Raw genomic sequence first — 21,810 nt, 5'->3', positions numbered from 1 at the left:
TCTCCCTGCGGGCCCCGCCTGGGGCCCCCGAGATGTCGTCCTGTCTGCTCTGGGCTGGGACGGTTCTCAGACCCCCGTGTGGGAGCTGTGTGGCCGTGAGCAGTGCTGCTGGGCACCCGTGGGCTGCCCCCGTGCTGGGGCTTGTCTGACGCTTCCCTGGACCTGAGTGGGTCGTGGTCTGCAGAGGGGGAGCGGGGAGGGGCAGCACCTCCTCCTCACGTCCTGTCGAGGGTTCCCTCTGCCCCCCGACCCGCTGCTGCTGACCCTGATGGCCTGGCCGGGTCGTGCCTTTGGTGTCTCCACTGCCTATCACGTCCTGTGCTCCCTGGAGGACATCGCTGTACGCAGCACATGGGCAAGGGGGGGTCGGGGCCACCTCCTCACAGGTGGGGGGTGAATGCAAACGATGTGGGCTTCTTCAGCAAGAGAGGCTGTCTCTTCTCCACCCCCGACTTTTTATTCAATCACACCCTTGTACCCATGTGGGCTTAGAGATATTGATCTACACTGGACTGTCCAACACCGTTTCATTTATTTGGTTCCTACTTTGGTCTCCGGGAGCTTTCTGGTTGGCTCCTGGGTCCCTCTGACGAAAGCCCACTGTGAGGGTGGTGCTGGGTCGCGAGCACACCCCAACTTCCTGGCACTCTGAAAGTTTCCAGTCTCGCTGTACTGCCAGTCTCTGAGCCAGCCATTTCTCCGCGGAGTGCTGGTTCATTACTGGAGGGGAAGACCCGTAAGCAAGAGCCAGGTTCCCAGGCGTGCTCGATTCTATGGTCGTCAGCGTCCCTGATCCCGAGCTCAAAGGCTATGGGGGCTTGAGGAAGCAGGGCTTTGTGACGGGGGAGGGGGGACAAGCGAGGCTTGGCCAGCGGCAGGCAGCCTGTGACCAAATCCATGGCCCTGCTCCTGTGCTGTGGAGCCCAGGCTCTCCGAGGCTGCAGGCTCTCCTGCCCCCCCCCTCGCTGGGTAGCACCGTTTCTACAACAGGACTTTAAACCAGCTCAGCTACAACGGACGTCCAGGGGAGGCTTTGCAAGGCGAGTGCGGGCACCCACACTACCAACGCTGACAGATGGTTCTTCACTCTGCAGTGTCATGGGGATATGAAGAAAAGCATGCTTGTGTTGCATAAGCCCTTTTCCAACAAACATTTTTAAAAGAATGCCCCCATAGTGAGACGAAACCACAAAGAGAAAACAAAGGTGACCCCTTGCCCTGTGCCAGCCCCTCCCCCCCCCCCCCCCCCCGTCCTGCGGCAGTGACTTGAGCAAGCTTCATCAGCTCGGCCAAGCTGGGGCACCAAAGCCAGTCCCCGGGACGCCACCAGACACGGCCGTCTGCGCGGCCAGGCTACTGCTCAGGAGGCGACCATGGACGGCCACGAGGACGGCGTCTGTGCCGCAGGCAGTGGCTTCTGCTCAGAGGGACGCACACGCCTCGTTCCGAGCCAAAGACAGGTGTGGACGCCGGGAGTCGGAGCTAAACCTCCACCGACTGGCGGGGAGGGCGTGCCAAAGATGCAACCAGCAACGACTCCTGCCCTCAGGTTCCTGCCCGACGAGCCAGGACGGCGGGCTTCACGGAGGCCGAGACTCAGGAGGAGACAGGCTGTCGGCCGCCTCTGCGGCACCCGCTCTGCCTGGTGTCTCTCCACACCTTACTTTTCTGCACCTCTCACACCCAAGGGTGAGCCTGTGTGTTCAGGGCTGTCCTCACTGTGTGTGAATTCCACGTCACCTCACACAATGCATTTATACAATCAGACCTGCAGCCACGCGGCCCGGAGAAGTCCCCGGAGCCAGGCAGAGCAGGATCTGGGGCAGCAGGGACCAGCAGGACACCAGAATGCTCCAGACCGCATCACTTCACGGGCACTGGCACGCCGGTGCTCTGACAGCGCACCACTCGCAAGCCCCTCGCTGACCTGCCTGCCAGGGATCAGGGCGGGGGAATCCTAGGAGGAGGTGGGTGGCTGGGCAGGTAACCAACTCCTGGACTCCTGATGGGACTTCTGGTGGACACTTACTGGGCGACCCCACCCCGGGTCTGTTTCTGGAGCCTGAACACCCCAAACCCTGCTGAAGGCGCAGATGTGAGCACTGAGCACGCGCTGGCTGACGCTCAGGGACGGAGGAGGAGCAGGTCCTCCCGAAGCCAGCCACACTCTCGTCCAGCTGTGGGATGCCCAAAGGCCCCTCCTGCTGCAGCTGCTCTGGGTTAGCTCCATGGGCGCCGGGAAAGGCCTCTGGGCAGTGTCTTCTGGCTACTCCTGACGGCCTCTCTTCCCGTTCTTCAATCGCTCCCAGCACCTCGGATCCTCCTAGAAGGACGAGTGTTTCTGCTCTTAAGTAGTCTAACTCGCAGGAGATGGCTGGCTCACACCTGGGCTCCATTTGATGCCTTAGCCAACTATTTTGTTAGCTGTTTCTTAATATGGTCAAGATGACAGTGATGAGACTAGTGGCCTGGCATTACCGTATCCCCACGGCAAATCTGCAGACCCTAACAGCAGGGAGGGGGAAAGATCAGGGACGCAGGAATATGGGACACAAAAAGTCATTAGGTGGGAACTGAATGGAAAATAAGAAAAACCACCCAAACACGAGAACCTGATAGAAAAACAGGCAAACATGGACAGAAAACCAGCACAAAAACTGTCGGCGACACTCACTGCTGACAGAAAGAATCGCAGACAACGAGGCGGCTCTACCAGTCTGCTTCTCTAGCTAGGCCTGACCCTCTGGTGCCCCTGTGGGGAGAGACCGTCGCTGCGCTGCCTGTGCTGTGTGTGTGCTGTGCTGTGTGTACTATATGTTGTGTGTGCTGTGTGTAGTGTGTGTGTACTGTTTGTGTGTGTGCTGTGTGTGTACCGTGTATGTGTGCTGTGTGTGCTATGTGCTGTGTGTGTGCTTTGTGTATGTACCGTGTGTGTACTGTGTGTCATGTGTGTGCTCTGTTGTGTGTGCTGTGTGTGGTTTTTGTGTTTGCTGTGTGTGCTATGTGCACTGTGTGTTGTGTTGTGTGCTGTGTATGTTGTATGTACTGTGTGCTATGTTGTGCTGTGTTGCTGTTGTGTTATGTGCATTGTGTGCTCTGTGTGCACTGTGTGCTCTGTGTGAGCTCTGTCCTGTGTGTGCTGTGTATTGTGTGCTGTATGTGCTGTGTTGTGTGTGCTCTGTGTGTGCTCTGCTGTGCTGTGTTGTGTTATGTGCGTTGTGCTGTGTGTGTGCACTGTGCGCTATGTTGTGCTGTGTGTGCACTGTGTGCTCTGTGTGAGCTCTGTGCTGTGTGTACTGTGTATTGTGTGTGTGCTGTATGTGCTGTGTTGTGTGTGCTCTGTGTGTGCTCTGTTGTGTGTGCTGTGTGTTGTTTTTGTGTTTGCTGTGTGTTCTATGTGCACTGTGTGTTGTGTGCTGTGTATGTTGTGTGTACTGTGTGTTGTGTGTGTGCTGTGTGTTGTGTGTACTCTGTTGTGTGCTCTGTGTGTTTTTGTGTTTGCTGTGTATGCTATGTGCACTGTGTGTGTTGTGTGCTGTGTATGTTGTGTGTACTGTGTGTTGTGTGTACTGTGTGCTATGTTGTGCTGTGTGTTGCTGTGTTGTGTTATGTGCATTGTGTGCTGTGTGTACTGTGTGCTGTGTGTACTGTGTATTGTGTGTGTGCTGTATGTGCTGTGTTGTGTGTGCTCTGCTGTGCTGTGCTGTGTTATGTGCGTGGTGTGTGTTGTGCTGTGTGTGTGTGTACTGTGTCATGCAGTGTTGCACTATCTTTAAAAAAATAATCAGGAAAACAAGCAGGCAGACAATGTCCTCTGTGACTCTGGCACAAAGTGCTTTATCTGATCGTCTCATGAGGAGACGGACACATCTAAACTGAGGGACATTCTACAAAGCTACTAGTTGCAGACTCTGCAAAATTTCAACATCTCATGAAATAGAGAGAGAGAGAGAGAGAGAGAGAGAGACAGAAATGAAAGTGGAATGCAACACTTGACCGTGTGGAGGAGGAACTGGCTGGGAAGCACGCCCTGGGATAACGGTGCTGCACCGCACTGGACTTCCTGAGCTGACCCCGCATTGTGGTCATGCGGTAGGACGTCCTGGCCAGGAGACTGGCGCACACGCATGCAGGAGTAAGAACCACAGCGTGGGCCTGGCACCGGGGTCAGCAGGCCAGGCTGTGCTTGTCCCACACCGGAGCTCCACTGCCAACCCAGCCCCTGCCACCACACCTGGAAAAGCAGCGGTGACGAGTGCGCGGGCCCTGCCACCCACTGGGGAGACCCAGATGGGGTTCCAGGCTCCTGGCTTTGGCCACAACAGCCATCTAGTGGACCAAAAGATGGAAGATCTCTCTCTTCCTCTCTATCACTCTGCTTTTCAAATAAACAAACAACTCTTTAAAAAATAAAGTTAAAAAGGCTCATAATGCCCGCAACAAATCCTAGTTACTCGAAGAACATATTCGGGGGGCAGGAGGCAGGAGGAGCTGTGCAAAGGACGGGGTGCTCCTCACTGTTCCGTCAGCTCCTCTCAAGGATCCGTGCCGTGTGAGGAAAGGGGACCCGCAGCCGAGCCTGGAGGGGACTCACAAAGCAGCGGCTGGGGTAAACTCCTGGATCCTGACTCTGGCCTCCCGCAATGCACAGCCTGGGGGGCAGTGCAGGTGACACAGTAATTGGGTTCCTATGACAGCACGAATATCCAGCTACGGCTGGGCCCACACCCGGCTGTTGCAGGCATTTGCGGAGTGAACCAGTGGACGGGACTGCTCTCTGTCTTTCAAATAAGTCTATCTCTGCCTCTCAAATAATTAAAAAGGAAAGAAAAACCAGTTAAAGAAAGAATGCATTTGTGTGTGAGTGAAGACACGGGAGATGCTAAGCAGCCACGTGTCTGGAGGGTGGCAAAGCGCACGCTGGCAGGGCTGCATTTCAGACGAGCACAGCTGTGAATCTGCGGTTTGGAAGCGTGTCACCCACAGTTACCACACAGGGACACACGTGCAATCTCTGTGGGTCAAACGAGCTGGCAGATCACTCCCTACCCCGGGGGCCTCCCCTGCACAGCACCCCCAGCCTCCCTCATCCACGAGATGCCAGGAGACTCCTCCCCAAGCTGCGATGACAAAAGCTGTCTCTGCACTACCACAGGTCCCCTGGGCGCTGGGCAAGACTGAGACAGACAGAGCTAGGGACTCCTGGCGTGTTCACGGACCTGAGGGACCTGAGGGTGTGAGAGGGACAGCGCTGGAGTCAGTCTCCCAGTGTCTGAGTGCAACTTCTCGACAGAGCTCCATTTCAGAACCACAGACACAACCTGGTCACCGTGGGGTTCTGGGGAAGACATTCCCAGGTCTTGTTTCCAATATAAAATCAATTCTGCAACCACATTTGGCAATCGCACACTTCAAGGCAGTCTGTGACACCTGCCAGAGCTCGGTCAGGGACTTCGCCACCAGGCTTCACTCACCTTGTCCCCGGACACAAGGCAGCTCCCACTGGTGCTCCAGCTGAGGACAGTGATGGCGGAGGTGTGCATCATGGGGACGGCGTGCTGCTCCCTGTCCTGCTGGTTAAACACCGTCACTTCTCCCATCTCCCAGCCAACAGCCAGGATCAGCCGCGTTGGGTGCCAGCACAGCACAGTGACCTGGGATGGCCTCTCAATATGTGTATCGAGCACACGCTGACCCTACGTGGGACAAGAGGTAAAATCCAGTGTTATAGGGAGTGGCAGCCACTTTAAGACTTATTTATTTGGGGCTGATGTCGCGGCATAGCAGAAAGAGCCACTGCCTGTAAGGCTGGCAAACCATGTACGCCCCAGTGTAATGGCTGCTCTACTTCTAATCCAGCTCCCTGCTAATGGCCAGGAAAAGCATAAGACAACCCAAGTGCTTGGGTCTATCCACTCATGTGGGAGACGCAGACAAAGCTCCAGACCCCTGGCTGCCACCTGGCCACTGTGGCCATCTGGGAAGTGAACTAGTGGATGGAAGATTAATTCTCTATATTTCAAATAAACACAAAAATATTTTCTAAAAAGGAGATTTATTTATTTGAAAGAGAGCCAGGAATCCCATCCTGGTCTCTCTTGTGGGTGGCAGAGACTCAAGTACTTGGCCATGATCTGCTGTCTTCCCGGCACATCAGTAAAAAGCTGGGTAGGAAGCAGAGTGGCTGGGACACAAACTGGGCTCCGACATGGGATGCTGCACTGCAAGCAATGGCTAAACCCTCTGCCCTACAAAGCTGGCCCTGGTGGCAGCCACTTCTTAGAAAAAAATTTTTTTTAGACTTATTTATTTATTTGAAAATCAGAGATACAGAGAAGCAAAGGCGAGAGAGAGAGAGAGAGAAAGTCAGTCAGTCTTCCATCCGCTGGTTCACTCCCCAGTTGGCTGCAACGGCTAGAGCTGGGCCAGGAGCCAGATTATTCCAGGTCTCCCACGCGGGTGCAGGGACCTAAGGACTTGGGCATCTTCCACTGCTTCCCCAGGCCACAGCAGAGAGCTGCATCAGAAGTGGAGCAGCCGGGACACAAACTGGTGCCCATATGAGATGCCGGCACTGCAGGTGGTGGCTTTACCTGATACGCCACAGCATCGGCATCTTATTTGTGTTTTGTTGTTGTTGTTGTTGTTAAATATTTATTTAAAAGGCAGAGTTATAGAGAAACAGAGAAAGAGATCTTCCACCTGCTGGTTCACTCTCCAGATGGCTGCAATGGCCACAGTGCCAGCCCCTACTTTTAAAAACTCCTGAGGGAGGCTGTTGGGTGAAGTGGTTACACTGCCACCTGGGACAACCACATCCTGTCCTGCAGGGCCTAGGTCTGAGTCCCACCTCCACTTCTAATTTCTGCTTCGTGGTAATGTGCATCCTGGCTTGTCCAGAGAGCGAACCATACTCACAGCCAAGCATTCCCATGGCTGTGACTGGGTCCCAATGAAACCTTATTTTTTTTTTTAAGATTTTTATTTATTTGAAAGAGTTACACAGACAGAAGAGAGGCAGAGAGAGAGAAAGAGAGAGAGAGACAGACAGAGAGAGAGAGGTGTCTTCCATCTGCTGGTTCACTCCCCAATTGGCCGCAAGGGCCGGAGCTGTGCCAATCCAAAGCCAGGAACCAGGAGCTTCTTGTCAGTTTTCCACATGTGTGCAGGGTCCAAGCACTTGGGCATCTTCTACTGCTTTCCCAGGCCACAGCAGAGAGCTGGATCGGAAGTGGAGCTGCCAGGTCTCGAACCAGTGCCCAAATGGGATGCCAGAGCTTCAGGCCAGGGCGTTAACCTGCTTTGCCACAGCGCTGGCCCCAAGTTGCTCCATTTGTGATCCAGCTCCCTGCTGATGCACCTGGGAAAGAAGTCAAAGATGGGCTCAGTGCTTGGACCCTGCCATGCAGGTCAAGACCAGGACAGAGTTCCAGGCTCTTGGCTTCAGCCTGGCTCAGCCCCAGGCTTTGTGGTGATTTGTGGAATAATCTAGCAGTTAGAAGCTCGCTCTCTGTTTTCCCTCCGTCTCTGTAACTCTGTCTTTCAAAGAAAAAAAAATATCCTTTAGGAAAATAGAGAGGTCCACATACCAGGGCTCTGTAACACTGGAAATTTGGATTTCAGTGGGAACTAATGACAGGTATGATTTGTTTTCATGATTTTTTCTTCATGAAAAAGCTCAAGTCCCAGCTGCTCCCCTTCTGACCCAGGCTCCTGCTAATGTGCCTGTGAAAGCAGTGGACAATGACCCAGGAGCTTGGTCCCTTCCACATACATGATAACTGCATGGAGCCCCTGGCTCCTGGCTTTGGCCTGGCTCAGCCCCAACTGTTGTGATCATCTGGGAGTGAACCAGCAGCTAGAAGGTCTCTGTCTCTCTCTAATCTTCTGTAACTGCCTTTCAAATAAATACATAAATCCTTAAAAAAAAAAAAAAGCTGGCACAGATCTAAACACACATGTGACTAGACCTCACATACATGCATGCACACGCATGACCTCACACACATGCATAAGCTTGCATGATTAGACCTCACACGCACACACGACTAGACCTCACATGTGCACGTACACACGTGATTAGACCTCACACACGCACACTAGACCTCACATGTGCACGCACACACGTGACTAGACCTCACATGTGCACACATGCATGACTAGACCTCACACACATGCACACACATGACTAGACCACACGTGACTAGACCTCACACACACGTGTATGCACACACAACTAGACCTCACACAATGCATGCACGTGTGTGACCAGACCTCACACACACGTGTACACACCTGTGTGGTACATGCACATACAGGCACACACAGGACCAAAGAGCCATGAAATACAAGAGGCAGAAGCTGCTGAGGGCAGACCCACAGCTGCCAGATTACCTGCTCCAGATAGGTGTCCACGATGCCTCCTGAGGTGGTGCCCTTGGAAGCCACCGCCAAGAACGGGAGGACGGGGTGCCAACTGATGTGAGAAGGGGCCCCCGCTGCATCCCGGGCGTCGAGCTGGTGGTCAAAATAGAGGGCCATGACGGGACACACACCTGCTCAGAGTCGAAACCTGCATGGGCAAAAGCACAGAGTCCAGGGGTTTTAAACACACAGCAGGCTGTACAGTCTCAGAACCGACAGACCACAGATCCACCATCCTGCAACCTTGGGCCGCTGAACAATGTCTCTCTGAACCGGTGCAGGCCACGACATGTGGAATGCATCTCCAACCAGGAGAAAACACAAAACTAGAGACAAGGGACTGGGCCTGGGATGTCATGGGGTGTGACGGAAACAGACTCCACAGCATGCAGGCCCCGTACCCCACAGCCCACCCTCTGTGCTTGGTGATTTTTATTCCAATGACAATGAGGATAATTCATCTTTTCTCAGCAAAATTTTCAAAAAGCAAACTGCTCCACTGGAGAGTACCTGCGTAGGGAAAAAGTCCCCAAATTCTGGTAGAGCATAAAGCGGGAGACTGTCTTCTAACCTCCCCCACCCCCTGCCCCGCCCCAGGTCCTGGCAGACGGATGAGTCCCTCCATTAGAGTCCACAAGACAGAGTCCGGAAGCCGGCGCCGTGGCTCAATAGGCTAATCCTCCACCTTGCGGCGCCGGCACACCGGGTTCTAGTCCCGGTTGGGGCGCCGGATTCTGTCCCGGTTGCCCCTCTTCCAGGCCAGCTCTCTGCTATGGCCAGGGAGTGCAGTGGAGGATGGCCCAGGTGCTTGGGCCCTGCACCCCATGGGAGACCAGGAAAAGCACCTGGCTCCTGGCTCCTGCCAGGATCAGCGCGGTGCGCCGGCTGCAGCGGCGGCCATTGGAGGGTGAACCAACGGCAAAGGAAGACCTTTCTCTCTCTGTCTCTCTCTCTCTCTGTCCACTCTGCCTGTCAAAAAAAAAAAAAAAAAAAAAAAAAAGACAGAGTCCGGGGAGACTGTCTTCTAACCTGCGCCCCCCCGCCCCCGCCCCCGGGCTTGTGCTGCCAACTTCAGCAACCTTTCACTCTTCCTTGCAGGCCTGGGACAGACAGGTGCCACCCTGTTCCAGAAGAGGCAGAAGCTCAGGGGAGATGGCTGACGGGCCACCCCAGGTCAGTGTGGGAGGCAGAGGAGAGTGCGTGTGGGCCAGCTTCATACCAACACAAGAGCTACCAGAACAACAGCACTGTGCTGGCCAGTTCTCCCGCTGCCCAAACGCCCTCAGCGGAGACCCTGTGCACTCCTGCTGGGAACGTAAGACGGCGCTGCTGCTGGGGCCCCGCAGGTCCACTTCTGGGCATGCGCTCCGAGAACGGAAAGCCGGGGCAGTTACGACGCTGCTCGGGACAGCACACCCCATACTGGAGTGCCTGGTCCAGCTCCAGTTCCTCCACTTCTGATCCAACTTCCTGCTAATGCACACCCCGGAAGGCAGCAAGTGGGGGCTCAAGGGCCTGGACCCGTACACCCCCGGGGAGACCCGGATGGAGTTCCTGGCTTCTCCAGCCAACACCGGCACTGGGGGAATGAACAGCAGATGGGAATTCTCTCCATGACTGTCTCTCAAAAAAAGATTTCTCGGGGCGGGCGCTGTGACACAGTGGTTTGAGGCCCTGGCCTGAAGCGCCGGCATCCCATATGGGTGCCGGTTCTAGTCCCGGCCGCTCCTCTTCCAATCCAGCTCTCTACTTTGGCCTGGGAAAGCAGCAGAAGATGGCCCAAGTCCACCCACCCGCGTGGGAGACCAGGAGGAGGCTCCTGGCTTTGGATCAGCGCAGCTCGGGCCGTTTCGGCCATCTGGGGAGTGAACCAGTGGATGGAAGACCTCTCTCTTTGTCTCTACCTCTGTTACTTTTTCAAATAAATAAAATAAATCTTAAAAAAAAAAAGATTTCTTAAAAATTAGCACAGCCGGCGCCATGGCTCACTTGGTTGATCCTCTACCTGCGGCACAGGCATCCCATGTGGGCACCGGGTTCTAGTCCCAGTTGCCCCTCTTCCAGGCCAGCTCTCTGCTGTGGCGGGGAAGTGCAGTGGAGGATGGCCCAAGTGCTTGGGCCCTGCACCCCATGGGAGACCAGGAGGAAGCACCTGGCTCCTGCCTTCAGATTGGTGTAGCTCCGGCCTTGGTGGCCATTTGGGGGGTGAACCAACTGAGGGAAGAAACTTTCTGTCTCTCTCTCTCACTGTCTAACTCTATCTGTCAAATAAAACAAAATTAGCAAAAGGACCTTTCCGAAAATTTTTATCTGTCTATGTTAATTTTATTTGAAAGTCAGTGAGAAAGAGGAGCAGACAGCTCTTCCACTGGCTTCCCATTTCCACTGCCCAAATGCCCACAACAGCCAGGGCTGGGCCAGGCCACAGCCAGGAGTCCAGAGTTCCATCTGGGTCTGCCACACGGGTGGCAGCGACTCAAGCACCAGACCCATCAGCTGCTTCCCAGGGATGAGCAGCAGGAAGCTGGCGGGTAAGCAGAGCCACCAGGCCCTCGAATGTGGCTCCCAGTGTCCCAAGCAGTGACTTACCACTGCACCCAAATCTCTGTTCCGGAAACGTTCTTTAAACATTTATTTTCATTTTACTTGGAAGACAGAGATCGATCTCCTACTTGCTGGTTAACTCCCCAAACGCCTGCAACAGCTGGGGATTGGCTACATTGAAGCCAGGAGCCTCAGACTCCAGCTGGGTGTCCCACGTGGGTGGCGGCAACCCCAGTTCTTGAGCCACCGCCTGCTGCCTTGCAGGTGCGTTACAGGGAGCTGGAATCAGACCCGAGCGCTGTGATGGGGAGGCAGGTCTCCCAATCAAGAGTCCAAACGCCCACACGGAAACCTTTTATGACGAGCTTCAATGTTTTGCATCTAGACAAAGGTCTACATCCTATGAAACATTCTTTTTTAATACTTAATTTGAAAGACAGAGTTACAGAGAGAGGTAGAGCCAGAGGGAGAGAGAGGTCTTCCATCTGCTGGTTCACTCCCCAAATGACCACAACGGCCACATCTGAAGCCAGGAGCTTCTTCCAGGTCTCCCACGTGGGTGCAGGGACCAAGCACTTGGGCATCCTCCACTGCTTTCCCAGGCCACAGCACAGAGCTGGATGGGAAGTGGAGCAGCTGGGACGTGAACTCGTACCCACATGGGATGTCAGCACCACAGGCGGCGGCTTCACTGGCTATACCATGGCGCTGGCCGCTGGAAAATTCTTTTTTTTTTTTTTTACAGGCAGAGTGGACAGTGAGAGAGAAGGACAGAGAAAGGTCTTCCTTTTCCATTGGTTCACCCTCCAATGGCCGCCGCGGCAGGCGCACTGCGCTGATCCGCAGGCAGGAGCCAGGTACTTCTCCTGGTCTCCCATGGGGTGCAGGGCCCAAGCACTTGGGCCATCCTCCACTGCACTGCCGGGCCACAGCAGAGAGCTGGCCTGGAAGAGGGGCAACCGGGACAGAATCCGGCGCCCTGACCGGGACTAGAACCCGGTGTGCCGGCGCCGCAAGGTGGAGGATTAGCCTAGTGAGCCGCGGCGCCAGCTGGAACATTCTTTAACCAGTTTACTTTGCGGAAATATTTCTCTGAAAACTGAGCAATACATAATTTTCGTTGTAATGATTACACATGACGTAAGTACTCTGATAGGTAATTCTAACATGCTTGAATCAAATTAAACTTGACTTGCCCTGTTTTGTTTTTCAACTTCAAACACTGTGATAACAGAATGCGAACGATACTTTCTCTTTTAAAATTTCACTGAAGGTACACAGACTTCCTACTTGTCACACACGCAGATCTGGGAACACAGCGATGCCTCCCCCTCCACCTTCCCGCCCACTCACAACATCTTCTTTCGTGCTGGGTCTTTTCTGCTGGGAGGACCTCTCTCCTCCGCGAGCCCTCGGGACTTGGTCCTCCGGGCCTGCCCCCGCTCCGGCTGCTCCCGGCGCTCCGGGGCGGGTGCCCGGCCTCGGGCAGGCCCGCCTCCGCGCTCGGGCCCTGGGTGGGCAGCAGGGCGCTCCCGGCGCCGCCCGACCGCCTGTTTCCACCCGTCGTCGTCCTCTCGCGGGCATCCTACCTCGTCCGCCAAGTCAGCATCCGCGGCGCGGCCGAAGTCACCGGGCGAGCCGCGCGAGGCGGAGGGCTGACAGCCACGTCCCGACCGCCGCGACCGCGTCGCTTCCCCCGGCCGACGCCCGGGCTCCGGCCACGAACCTGCGGCCGGGAGAAGGAACGCCGGACGTCTCGCTGGTCGCGGCCGAGGCCGCCGCCGGGCTCGCGGGCTGCCGGCGCACGCCTCGGTCTCCCCGCGCTCTCCCGGCCCGCCCGGGGCTCCGCACGCCGCTCGCCGCCCGCCGGGGCCGGGACCCGCGGGACTCGCTCGGCCGCGCCGCCGCGTTGCCGGGACGACGGCCGGGGAGAGCCGAAGGCGGTCGGCGGCGTCCGGCGGCCCCGCGCCGAGGCGGGCGAGGCGGGCGCGGCCCTCGGGGGCCCCGCTCTGCTGGGTCTCGGGACAGGGTGGCCCCGAGCCTTCGTCGGAATCGCCCACCGAGCGGACACGCGTCCGGCAGAGCTGCCCCGCGCGCGCGCACACCCGCGGGCGCGCGCCGGAGAGGGACGGGGGCGCCCGAGCGTCCTCCTCGGGCAATGGCGAGGGGGAGGCGCGCGGCTGCGGGACAGCGGTCGGGCCCGCCGCTCTGACAAACACTAGGACCGCACACCCCGTCGGCCGCCACGACGAGCACCCGGCGCCGCAGCGCCCCCTCGCTGTGAGGAAGCACCAGCGCCCCTCGCCGGATCCCTTCACCGGATTCGCGCCCGTTTCCACACGGCGTGAGGCGGCGTTTGCTTCTCACGCATCCGTCAACACAGCGGCGGCCAATCACCGCGCCGAGCTGGCGCTATTGGCTGGCGGCTCACCAATCCGGAGCGACGCACAGCCCGCACGGGCGCAGGCCGGCGTCACAACATTACTCACGTCGAGGGCCCGCCCCCGCGCCCGTACGTGCGGCGGCGCGCGCCCGCTGCCGGCCAATGGGAGCGCCGCTACGGGGGGCGCGCCCGCCGGAAAGCTCGTGCGGGCTCGCTCCCGCGCGCGTCGCCCCGCCCCGTCCCGCGCGCCCGGCCGCCCCGCCCCGGCGCGACGTCCCGGCGTCTCCACCGGCCGCCGTAGCCGGAACTGCTGCCGAGCGCTGCGGGTTGGGCCTCCGGTCGCCTGCAGCCCGCGTCAGCCCCCGGTGCCCCGCGCAGGGGCCGTGGGAGGAGAGCGTCGGTCGGCGGCCGCCTCGGAGGCGGCACGGCCACAGCGGCGTCGCGGCTCGGCCCGGCTTCTCCTCAGCCGCCGCGCGGAGGCCGGGGCTCCTCCGCCCGGCCGGCTCTGTGGGCGCCCGGGGGGACGTCCCGGGGCTCCCGGAGGCCAGGCTGCCGCGGGGCGTGGATGAAAAAGGTGACCGGAGGGGCGTCACGCGGGGCGGCGCGGGGCGCTGTCCTGCACCCGCAGCCCGCCGGGAGGGTCCCGGGGCGGGGGTGAGGAGTGGGGTGCGGGTCCCGTCCACGCCCTGCAGCCCCGGCGGCCGCGGTTCGCGGGGCTGGGGCCGGGCCCGCTGCGCGGCTGCGGGTGTTTTGTTGCTGTTGGTGCGTTTCTCCCGTGGAGACGGGCAGGCCGCGAGGCCGCGCGCCCCGGCGTCTGTCCCGGGGGGCTCCGTTGGTGAGCGCCCCGCGAGCTGCGCAGGGCCGTTGTGGGGCGCCGGCGCGGGGCCGGCTCGCGCGCTGTCGCCGGTGCCTGGGCGCCCTGGGCTGCGGGCGCGTCCGGGCAGCGGGTCCGCGAGTTAACGCGAGAAGCGTGTTGTGACCCGAGTTTTCACGCGGGTCCCCCCGTGAGGCTCCTGCCGTTGGGCCGGGACGCGCGGGGTGGCCCCCGGGGGCGCAGGGCACGCACCTCCACCCTGGGGAGGGTCCTCGCGTCCAGCGCTGGGCCGGCGACCCTGGGCCACCACGGCGGTGTCGGCGGCGCCACCCGGCGCGCCCGCGTCTGTCCCGCGCCGGGGTCGATGCGGGCTGCCCGGCCCCACGGCGGGGCGGGCTCCGAGGGCAGCGCGCGGGGCAGGTGCGCCGCGCCGGGGAGCCCCGCGCGTGTCGGGGGGCGGGGCGGGGTGCGGGCGAGGGGCGAGGGCTGGGGCCGCGGCCGAGCCGAGGCGGCGCGGGCAGCGAGGCCGGCGCTCGGGCCGGGCCAGGAGCAGAGGCCCCGCAGGGTAGGCGGCCGCGGGCGCGGGGACGGAGCGGTCCGCGCCTCGCTGGGCCCGCGCCCTCCGGGGCAGGGCCGCGCCGGGCGGCCGGGCAGTCGCCCCCTCCAGCCGGGCGCCCGGGCCGCGGGTCTCGGCCGGCCGGGCCCCCGCAGCCCACGGGGGCCGGGCCGGGCGGGCCGGGCGGGCCGGGCGCGAGCGCGGATTTGGAACAAACAACGGCGGCCATGTTGAGAGGGACGCGGGCGGAGAAAGTTGCCGGGCCCGGCGCGGCGCTCACGGCGCTGCCCTCTGCTCCCCGGCCGCAGGATGACAGTGAAGCTGGGGGACGGCGGCGGCGGCGGCGAGGACGGGCTCAAGAAGCTGGGCAAGCGGTCGGCCGAGGAGGAGGCGCTGGCCGGAGACGCGCCCGGCGGCGCGGACGCGGCCGAGGACGGCGGCACAAAGCGCGACGGGCCGCCCCCCCGGGCCGGCGCCCCCGCGGCCCCCGGCGCGGCGCCGGCGCTCGGCGGCCCCCAGGACCAGCACCACTTCCTCCGCTCCAGCGTGCGGCCGCAGAGCAAGAGGCCCCGCCGGGACCCGCCGGGCGCGGTGGGCGGCGGCAGCTCGGGGCCCCGCGGCAAAGGTAGGGCGGGCGCGAGACCCGGGCCCCTCCCCCCGCCCTGGGAGCGGCGCCGCGGGGGGCTTGGGGGCGCCGTCCCCCCCCCAGGCTGACCCCGGCGTGAGCTCTGAGGACCCTTTCTTTGGGCAAAGAAAACAGCCCGAGGCAGGCTTTTTCCCAGAGGCTCCTTGCGACTCTCCTCTCCGGCCTGGGTGGTGGGCTGCTGCTAGCCCAGGACAATGGTTCGGAGGAGGGGACGGCCCGCGGGTGTCTGTCCCCATGAGGGGCGGGGACCACGGCTTCCTGGCGGGGGTGGAGGGCACGGGCGGGCCCTTCCTTTGGGCAGCCGGGAGGGTCTCGCCCGGGTAGGGGAGATGGACGCAGCCTGGCCTGTGCGGTGGGATTGGCCGCTCTCAGCCGGGAATGTGGCTGTGGGTCCTTGTCATCGAGGGCAGGTTCGCAGCACTGCTTATAAATAGCAAATTCAGCACCTGGAGTTCTGCCTGAGAGAAAGCGTTCGCTGGTTTCCTGGGAAATGTTGGTTTAGATTTATCCAGTCGTTCTGCAGTGTCTGAAAGCAAGCATGAACCGAGACCGGCCGGGGCTCCGGCCTCCCGCGTCGCCCTGGCCTGCGTTTGCCTCCCGGGAGCAGGCTCCCTGAGGGCGAGGAATTTTGACGGCAGCGCGCCTGGAGATGCCGCGGTGGCGTTTGGCTTGGCCTGCGAGTGCTACTGAGTCAGTACGCGCCGGCGTGCTCTTCCAGCTTAGCTTGTTAGGTAGAACAGCCTCTCACTGTTGGTTGCAGGTCCCCCTGCGTGCCGTGGGCAGGGCCTCCGTGTGGGGATGCCGCGGGTGCCGGGAGGGCTCGCTGTGTGTGGGGTCTGAAGCCCCACCACCCTGGCCCCTCAGCGCCACTCTGCTCACAGGCCTGCCGCAGGTGTCTCGCGTGGGAGACGAGGACAGCAGCCCCTTAACCGTCCCGGAGCGTGGCTGCCGAACTGGGGGGAGGTGTGGGGTGGGAGACCAGCCACGCCCCGCGGTGGTTTTTAGCTCCTGTGCCTCCCACAGCTTCTGAGACTCCACCCGCCCTGGGCTTCCTGCTCACTGCTCGCTGCTCACGGCTGTGCGGACTCTGGATGCAGCTCACCCTGCCGGGACACCCCTCGTGCCTCGGGGAGACTCCCGCTCAGCTTAGTCACCTCCGTCAGCGGCCAGAGGGAGCCTGCCCTGCTCGTGACCTCGCGAGGCCCAGACCTGCCCCGGCACGTGGTGGAAATCTCCACAGGGGGCTGGGTCTGTGTCCTGGGAAATGAGCAGTCGGACAGACTGTGACCTCTGGAGGAGACGTGGACCGTGAGCGGCCGCCTTGACGTCCCCCTTCGCAGCCTCGAGGGCCTTTGAGGGAGCGGGGCAGGGACTTGCTCCGGTTTGGCTCCCGTCGCAGGAGCGTGCTTGCTTTCACTGGGTCTGGGAGGACGGGCTCGTGTTGGCGTGTCGCAGGAGCGTGCTTGCTTTCACTGGGTCTGGGAGGACGGGCTCGTGTTGGCGTGTCACAGGAGCGTGCTTGCTTTCACTGGGTCTGGGAGGACGGGCTCGTGTTGGCGTGTCACAGGAGCGTGCTTGCTTTCACTGGGTCCGGGAGGACGGGCTCGTGTGTTGGCGTGTCTGTGGCATGACTGCAGGAGCTCTGTGAGGTGCTCCCGGGGCCGTGGCAGAGACCCTGCCTCCCTCGCTGGGCCTTGGCGTGGGTGTGGAGACGGAGGCGTGTGGAAGTCAGATCCCGCACGCCGGAGCTCGGTGGATCCGCTCGATTCCTCCCACCCTGTGGCAGTGCCAGAGTGACCGAGGACCCACTAGACCGAGGCAGAGTCTCAGACCACGGTCCCTGAGAACGTGGTCGGGAGAAGGGCTGCTGCTGTTGGCCACCTCAGGCTCAGCTGGCCTTGGCGACCCAGCCCACCTCGGAGCCTCCGTTTCCTTGTCTGTAGAAGGGGATAACGCGCATCCGTCACCACGTGGGCTGCTCGGAGCTTCCTGGCGTTTTGAGACTGGTGCCGCACTGGAGAGCAGTTGGGACCGGCAGCGGGCCCCGCCTGCCTAGAGCTGCCGCGTGGCGGGGTCTGCTGCTGCGTAGCCTGCTAGATTCTGGGTTCCTTGCGTTTAAAGTGAGTTGGGTGAGCTTGTAGCTGAGAGTTAAGTTTTCTCAAACCTTCAGGCCCAGAAGGAACTGGGAGTGTGTTGGCACAGAGTGCTCCGGAAGGTGGATCGGCTGTAGTGGGCAAGGGCTGCGTGCCGGCCTGCGGGAGAGCGCAGGCAGAGGTTGGCCAGAATGCCGGCCGCCTCTGCTGTCGCTCTCTCCTGACCGGCTCAGCGTCTCGCCCGTGCTCCCCGGGGTGGGAAGTTCACCAGATCCTGGCAGGCTGCAGCCCTGCGCTTCCTCTTCCAGGCGAACCCAGCGAGTGACCTTTCCCCATGCCATGTCTGGGGGTGTGGTCATGCTGTGCCTCACGCCCTCAGACGAGGGAGGGGAGAAGAGGAGGAGGTGGGGTGCTCCCGTGGGCTCTGTCCAGTGCACAGCCACACACCCTGTGTGACGCGATGAGCGGTGGAGGGTGATGTCCAGGCTGGCGTCCTGCTGTGTGGCCCAGACATCCCTGTGCTTGGGGGTCAGGAGAGCTGTGAGCCAGGCCGCTTGAGGGGCTGCTGGTGACGGCTGGGCAGGACAGAAAATTCCCGCACTCACAGGGTCTGGAGCTGGGAGTTGGACAGATTTCATTTGCTTCGAGTCAGGAGAGGGCCTGATGAAGATGCTGAGTTTTAGGTTTTAAGGCTGAGCTAGCGTTCTCTTACTGTTAAAACTCACATGGTGTCCATAGTACCTGACGGTCTGTGAATTTGTTTTTCGCTGGTGGCGTGTGCTTTGGGGTTTTGATTGTGTCTTTGCTGTGGGTGGTGTGGCGATCCGAAGGCAGGAAGATGCCAAGGTGGTAGAAGTGGCTGTAGATGGCAGCGTCACAGACGTGAGCACAGCGCCGCCGCCGGCTGTGTGAGCAGAAGCCTCTGACGCTGACAGCCGGGCTCTGGCAGGCCCTGCCGGTGGGTCCAGCAGCAGGGCGGGAAGTGGGCTGGTGTGCCCTGCATCGCACGTGGGCTCTGAAGCGGAGCTGCTGGTACACAGGGGCCCTGGGGAGACCTTCCCGGCGCTGCCGCCCCTCAACCGTGGTGTGCTGTGAACTGAGGTGCACAGAAGGGCGTTGGCGCCTGGGCTGTCCTGGGCCTGGTGAAGCCCCACCCGCTTCCCTGAGCTGGGGTGTGGAGCGGTGGGGCCTGGAGGCGCGCTCCCGTGAGCTGACCCCCAGAGGTCTCTCCAGCTAAGCCCGAGTGAGGTGTCTGAGAGACTCGTGTGAGCACCTCTTGTCCCGGGGACAGTTGCTGAGTCCACCTTCCGTCACTGCTGGCTTTGACGTCCCTGGCCCTTGGAAGGGGGCTCACACACAATGGGAAGCAAGCTGCAGTCAGTGAGCAGGACGGGTTGACCGCGTCCGCCGCGTCTACCCAGGTTAGGTCACCTGACCCCTGCCTTTAGTTGTCATGTGACTCTGGCCTAGTCGTGGGAGTTCTGTGTGACGTCCTCTCCCAAGCGGGAGGCGCGTTGAGGCAGGCTTTCTTCCTTCAGAACTGAAGCTTCTGCCCCGCGAGGCCTCACCTGCGAGACCAGGCCGCTCTGGTGGCACAGCGCGTGGAAGCTCCGTCAGGCTCTGGGTGGTTCTTGCTGCCTGGGACCTTGGGGCTTGCCTGCTTTGTAGCTCGGTGTCCCTGTTTCTAAAATGGGCATAATGACCGTGCACTGTGAGGCCAAGGTGAAGCAGCGTGGTTGAGTGCGTGTAACACGTGCTGTTGGCATCCGTGGCCTTTGTGTCTGTGCCCGCTGTGGGCATGGGCTCTGCCCGTGCCCCTGCTTCTTCTCTGCAAGATGGGGGTGACTTTGTCTTCCTGAGGTGCTGTGTGAGGTAGGGGCATCCCAGGTCAACCAGAGATGGGTGCTGGGGATGACAGCAGGTGTTCTCTGTGTGGAGGTGGGTGACGGCAGATCAGAGCCACGGGGCTGTGTCCTTCACCTGCGGGCCCTGGAGGGGGTCTGTAGCAGAGATCTGTGGTTCAGGACAGAGCAGAGGTTGTTGGAATTGTCTCAGTCAGGTGGGATGGAACTGGCCTGGGAGAAGCAAGGTAACATTGGGCAGTGAAGTGGGCTGAGGGGGAAGGCTGGGTTCAGTGTGCAGCGCCCTGGGGCCCAGCGAGAACAAGGAGGCCCCGCTCTGTGCCCACTGGGCCCCAGGCTGTCACTGAGCACCTGCTGTGGGCATGGGAGAGTGAGACAGGTTGTGACTCGCAGAGAGCTCAGTTAGGATGCTAGTCCTGCGCGTTCCCTTCAGGTTCCTCGGATGCTGGCTTCTCACCACGCAAGTCCTCTCTGTGGTCCCAGAAACAGCCACGGGTGGAGCGGTTGTTTGTCCTGCTCTCCTTTGTCTCAAGCCGTTCCCACCCCAGAGAAAGCCCCTGTGCCGGCCCAGTCAGGCTAGCAGTTGTCCGTCTTCCCTCGTGCCTCTCTGCCAGCCTGTTCTGCCCTTCTGCCTGTGTTTCTGCCCTCTGTTGGCCTGAAGGCGGCCTCTCGCAGATGCCCACGGCTGTCTTCCACCTGCGACTCTTGGGATACCTTCCTGTTTCTGCGTGTTTCGGGGTTGTCAAGTGAAGCAGTGGTGAGCCCGTGGAGCCACGTTCTCTTCTCTGAAGTCTGACTCTGTTCTGCCTTGGAAGAGCAGCCAGGGTCTGGGATGGCGGTGCCACAGCTGGCAGCGGTTACGTGGCTGATTTGGTTTTAACATTCATCTTGTTTCCTTCCCACTGCCGAGGCAGCGCCGTTTTTCAGACCTGAGCAGGACAGGCTACGTGCCTCGCTGTGCAGGGGGAGTGGCCGGCTTTCAGGTGGGTGGTGTGCGGCGCCCTCATCAGCCTCATCGGAGCCACTGTGTTGCCTCTTCCTCTGCGTCTGATGTCTGCTCCAGCTCAGACACACTTCCGCTCCACTTTCCTTCACTAGTCGTTCTGCCGCTCATGGTGACCAGGGCTGGGAGCCTGTAACATCTCACAGAATTTAGCAAAACATACGGGCTGGGCGTTGAGAAGCATGTCTGCTATTTCCCAGCGTGCCCCGGGGCAGCAAGACTGAGCTGCCTTGCAAGGAACGTCTGGGGAGTGTTGCTTAGAAACGGAGAGTCTGAAGGTCCTGTCTGTGGAGGGGCACAGGGCACAGGTCCTTCCGTGACCCGCGTGAGGGATTGCAGTGTAGCAGCAGAAGCACCTGTGACTCCTGGAAATGGATCAAACTTGGTCACTCGTGAGAGTGTCCTCTGGTGCCGTCGCACGGTTGGAGACGTCTTGGGAAGCACCAGTGTGTCATTTGGTCTGGTGAGGAGCGGGTACCCGCGGGCCGCTGGCACGCTCTGCTGTACGGAGGGCGCCTGAGCGCCGCGGGTGGTCAGGTGGACAGCAGGCTTGCAGCTTAGCTTCTGGGCTGACGTCAGGACTGGGTGTCGGCGCTCGGTGCAGCGCTGCCCGGGAACACTGTCCACGCGATGGAAGTGCTCTGTTCTGGTCCACATGTGGCCTTGACCACGCGGAATGTGGCTGGTGGGACTGGAGACCTGGCTTAAGTTTTTAATTGATATTTAGATATAAATAGCCTCACGACAACGGCTCTGCTGAACTCACGCACCGTCTCCAGGAGAGTCAGTCCTCTCCCTAGAGCCGAGTCGTTGCTATTGCCTGCATGAAGACATCTCGCTCCCCATTGCTGCTGCTGTGTTGACCGCTTTCAAGGTCTGCCTTGAAGCGCTGACCGTGAGGTTGCGTCCTGGGAACCTGTGCACGGAGTCCCCGTAACCTGCTGGGACAGGCTGGCGCGGCCACACAGCACGTCGGCTGTCTGAGTGCCTCTCAAGCAGCCGCGCTGACTGGGAGCTGTGGGTGCTGCCACTGCCAGGGTAGCCAGAAGGGATGGTCCTGCGTGTTGCTAGCCTGGGAAAAGACGTACATCCCAGACTGGAGTATAGTTTCTACAGAATGTGTCCCTTTCCCACCATCATGAGAGTGGACAAATCACAAGTCCAGTCTGCTAGGTCGGGGACCATCTGTAGTGACAGGGACCCGTGGCACATGCGTTCACAGCCCTGCTGAGAGGCACGGTTGAGGGTGGCCCCTTGGCTGGTTTCTTGTGCCCCCCCCCCCCCCCGAGTCTTTGCAAGTACATGTGGGTGAGAGACTTAGTTTTCCATTTCCTTTGTCTTTGAGCATCTGCTGTCCCTGTGTTGCATTCTGCCCTCTAAGCAGCCCTCCTGGCGCACAGGCCCTGTGAAGGCAGACCACATCGAGGGCCCTGCCACTGCCCAGGGAAGGCCCTAGGTTATCTCACTAGGAAGGCGTTGTAACAG

General features: G+C 60.4%; 2 protein-coding genes across 6 annotated transcripts in view; one reads left to right on the top strand and one right to left on the bottom strand.

Annotated features, from left to right (window-relative positions):
- Positions 1 to 12,793, bottom strand: part of IFT140 (intraflagellar transport 140) — a 93,035-nt gene extending 80,242 nt beyond the window's left edge. The window contains exons 1-4 of one of the 2 annotated variants that reach the window (XM_051830269.2): positions 8,395 to 8,530; positions 7,298 to 7,360; positions 5,475 to 5,696; positions 5,220 to 5,338 (exon numbers count right to left, since the gene is read on the bottom strand). Coding sequence is in view for 1 of the 2 variants with exons in the window: in XM_051830267.2 (XP_051686227.2) it covers positions 5,475 to 5,696; positions 8,395 to 8,541 (369 nt within the window). In the remaining variant the exon portion in view is untranslated. Of the gene's footprint in view, positions 1 to 5,219; positions 5,339 to 5,474; positions 5,697 to 7,297; positions 7,361 to 8,394; positions 8,573 to 12,557 lie in introns of those variants that run through there. The other variant, XM_051830267.2, reaches the window with a different exon arrangement.
- An 866-nt stretch (positions 12,794 to 13,659) lies between these two features.
- CRAMP1 (cramped chromatin regulator homolog 1) overlaps positions 13,660 to 21,810 on the top strand; it is a 56,459-nt gene continuing 48,308 nt past the window's right edge. For 3 of the 4 annotated variants that reach the window (XM_070064137.1, XM_051830290.2, XM_051830289.2), the window contains exons 1-2: positions 14,457 to 14,585; positions 15,030 to 15,346. In XM_070064137.1, the coding sequence (XP_069920238.1) occupies positions 14,530 to 14,585; positions 15,030 to 15,346 (373 nt within the window). In that variant the 5' untranslated portion in view covers positions 14,457 to 14,529. Of the gene's footprint in view, positions 13,926 to 14,456; positions 14,586 to 15,029; positions 15,347 to 21,810 lie in introns of those variants that run through there. The other variant, XM_051830291.2, reaches the window with a different exon arrangement.

Source organism: Oryctolagus cuniculus, chromosome 19 (genome assembly GCF_964237555.1).
Source record: "Oryctolagus cuniculus chromosome 19, mOryCun1.1, whole genome shotgun sequence".
Taxonomy (NCBI): Eukaryota; Metazoa; Chordata; class Mammalia; order Lagomorpha; family Leporidae; genus Oryctolagus; species Oryctolagus cuniculus.
Note: the sequence above shows the minus strand (reverse complement) of the source record. Positions and strands in the feature narration are given on the sequence as shown.